The 2,303-nt window shown below is 54.0% G+C and overlaps 1 protein-coding gene across 1 annotated transcript; it reads right to left on the minus strand.

Moving 5' to 3' along the window:
- Nucleotides 1-1,625: 1,625 nt before the first annotated feature.
- LOC102006734 (cathelin-like) lies at nt 1,626-2,251 on the minus strand (the record flags this gene model as incomplete). The annotated part of the gene is given in 2 exon segments (XM_013510217.1): nt 1,626-1,791; nt 2,180-2,251. Coding segments are annotated over 2 exon segments (216 nt in total), but the record flags the coding sequence as incomplete, so codon positions are not given.
- Between the last annotated feature and the right edge of the window lie 52 nt (nt 2,252-2,303).

Consider the following 2,303-nt stretch of genomic DNA (forward strand, 5'->3'; position numbering starts at 1 on the left):
GGGCAGGCGCTGTGCCGCTGAGCCGCACCCCAGCCCAGGTGCTGAGCAGTGCCTCGGGGAGAACACACTGCCTGAAGTGATCCAGGCACCCCCTTTGTTTTCCTCATATTTTGTGGGAGCTGGGGGCGGCCTGTCGCAGTGCACCTGGCTTTTCCTCTGTGTCCTGCTCGTCAGCTCTTTTTTTGGTCCCTTGGTGTAAGTCCCAAGGCCATTTGATGCCTTTTTTTTTTAAATCTTTGTGTGCGTTTGTTTTTACCTCTTTGATTTATTTTCCAGGGGAATCTCTTTAGTCAAGTTTGTTTTTTAACTCTTTTTAGTTGGGATTAGCTAGAAGACCCCCCATTTTATTTTCTTGCTGACACCCCTGTGTCTCCACTGCACCCTGGGAGACGCCCCCCCCGCCTGTGTTGGGGGGAAATGGCGGCGACCGATCTGGCCTCTTTAAGCTGAGCGGGGTCGCTGTTGGGGGCGACGCACCAAAGTCTTCAGGAGGCAGCTTTGTAGGATGCACCTTGGCGGAAGTCGGGGCCTGTGCAGTCCGCGGGCCTGTCTGCACCGTCACTCGGGGCTCGGCAGCCTCTAGGCCAGAAGGAACAGACTCTACCAAGACGTCAAAGCTCCTCTGACCAAGCCTGAGTAATAGAATGGAAAGGCAGGCGGGGGAGGAGTCACGCTAGACCCTGTTCTTTTTCGTGAGTGAGTGAGTGTGTGTGTGTAAAACAATGTTTTTTTTTTTTTTTTTTAAGACACTGTTCTTTTTTGTTAGTTTGTTTTTGTTTTTCTTCCAGTACAGGAATCAAACTCACAACCTTGCAATTGCCAGGCAGGCGCTTTGCCACTGAGCTAAATCTGCAGTCCCTGGGTTCTGTTCTTAAGAGATTGGAATAGCAATTGTACCCAGCTGGCTCCTAGACCTGGCCACAGGGGTAGCTAGAAACTGCCAGTGAGGGGTAGTGGTTGGCGCTTCTTTTTCTGTTTACCCTGTGTTATTATTATTATTTATATATCTCTCTGGCTACGTCCTTTTGTTGTTGGGTGTTTAAGACTAAGTTAACGGCTTGGAGTGGTGCAGCAGGCCTGTAATCCCAGCGCTCGGGAGGCTGAGGCAGGAGGATTGTTGTGAGTTTGAGACCAGCCTGGGCTACAAAGTGAACTCAAGGCCAGCCTGAACTGCACAATGAGACCCTGTCTCAAAAAGCAAATATTAACAAAAAGACCAAGTTAAAGTGAGACTTTTGTTAAGCATAATTTATTTATTTATTTATTTATTATCTTTTTGAGACAGGGTCTTGCTATGCAGTTCAGGCTGGCCTTGAGCTCACTTTGTAGCCCAGTCTGGCCTTGAACTCCCAAAGATCCTCCTGCCTCAGCCTCCCGAGTGCTGGGATTACAGGGGTGCAACACCACGCCCAACCAACTCTTTTAGTTTTTCTTTTGTTGGAGATGTGGTCTGCCGGTATGGGCCACGGCCTGTGCTAGGCCACGTGGCTCTCTTTGGAAGCACAGGCTGTGCCCACCCTTCTCCGTGTCATGTGCACACACACATGCACGCGCAGACAGGCTCACAGTTCTGACGGTGAGGACTCCACCGTGGACAGAGGGAGAAAGCAAGACAAGAGCCGAGGCCTCGGGAACTTGAGTCACGCTTTATTTCTCCTGCTCCGATCCAGGTTTGCGGCTCTGAAAAAAATCCTTGATTCTCTGGCCAAATTGCTCAAACTTTTCCCCCAGCTTCTGCCCCCCTTTTTGGAGGAGCCTACGCAGCCATGCCACGCTGCTGAAACGCTGCCCCTGTGCAACAGAAAGATGGGCTTTTGGGGCCTTCGCTGGCACCAGGCCAGGACCCAGCCCCACCTCAGCCCTGATGAGGCCACCCGAGGAGGTCTGGGGCCTCAGCCCAACCTCCGGGGTCACCCTGGGAACATGGGACCGAATGCCGGCACCCTCTAACGGATACGTAGGCAGCAACACAGGGCCTTGTTACATAGTTGAGGCTGGCCTGAAACCTGGGATCCACCTGCCTCAGCCTCACAAGTGCTGGGATTACAGGCCAGGCAGGACCAGACTTTGATGACCACTGCTCAAGAGGAGCCTGAGAATAGAGGGGCTTTTCTAACCGCCCCACCGTGTGAACCGCCCACCCCGCCCGTGCCCCTGCAGCCCGGGGCGCCCTGCTCACCCCGGTACAGCTGACGTCAGAGGCGCTGCTGGCCGGGTCCAGGGTGACCGTCCCAGAGCACCGCTTCACCAGCTGCGGAGGGAGGCTCAAGCTCGGCCGGGAGCCCTCTGCCACTGCCCAGCCC

This window comes from Chinchilla lanigera, unplaced genomic scaffold, assembly GCF_000276665.1.
Source record: "Chinchilla lanigera isolate Chin_1 unplaced genomic scaffold, ChiLan1.0 scaffold00636, whole genome shotgun sequence".
Lineage (NCBI taxonomy): Eukaryota > Metazoa > Chordata > Mammalia > Rodentia > Chinchillidae > Chinchilla > Chinchilla lanigera.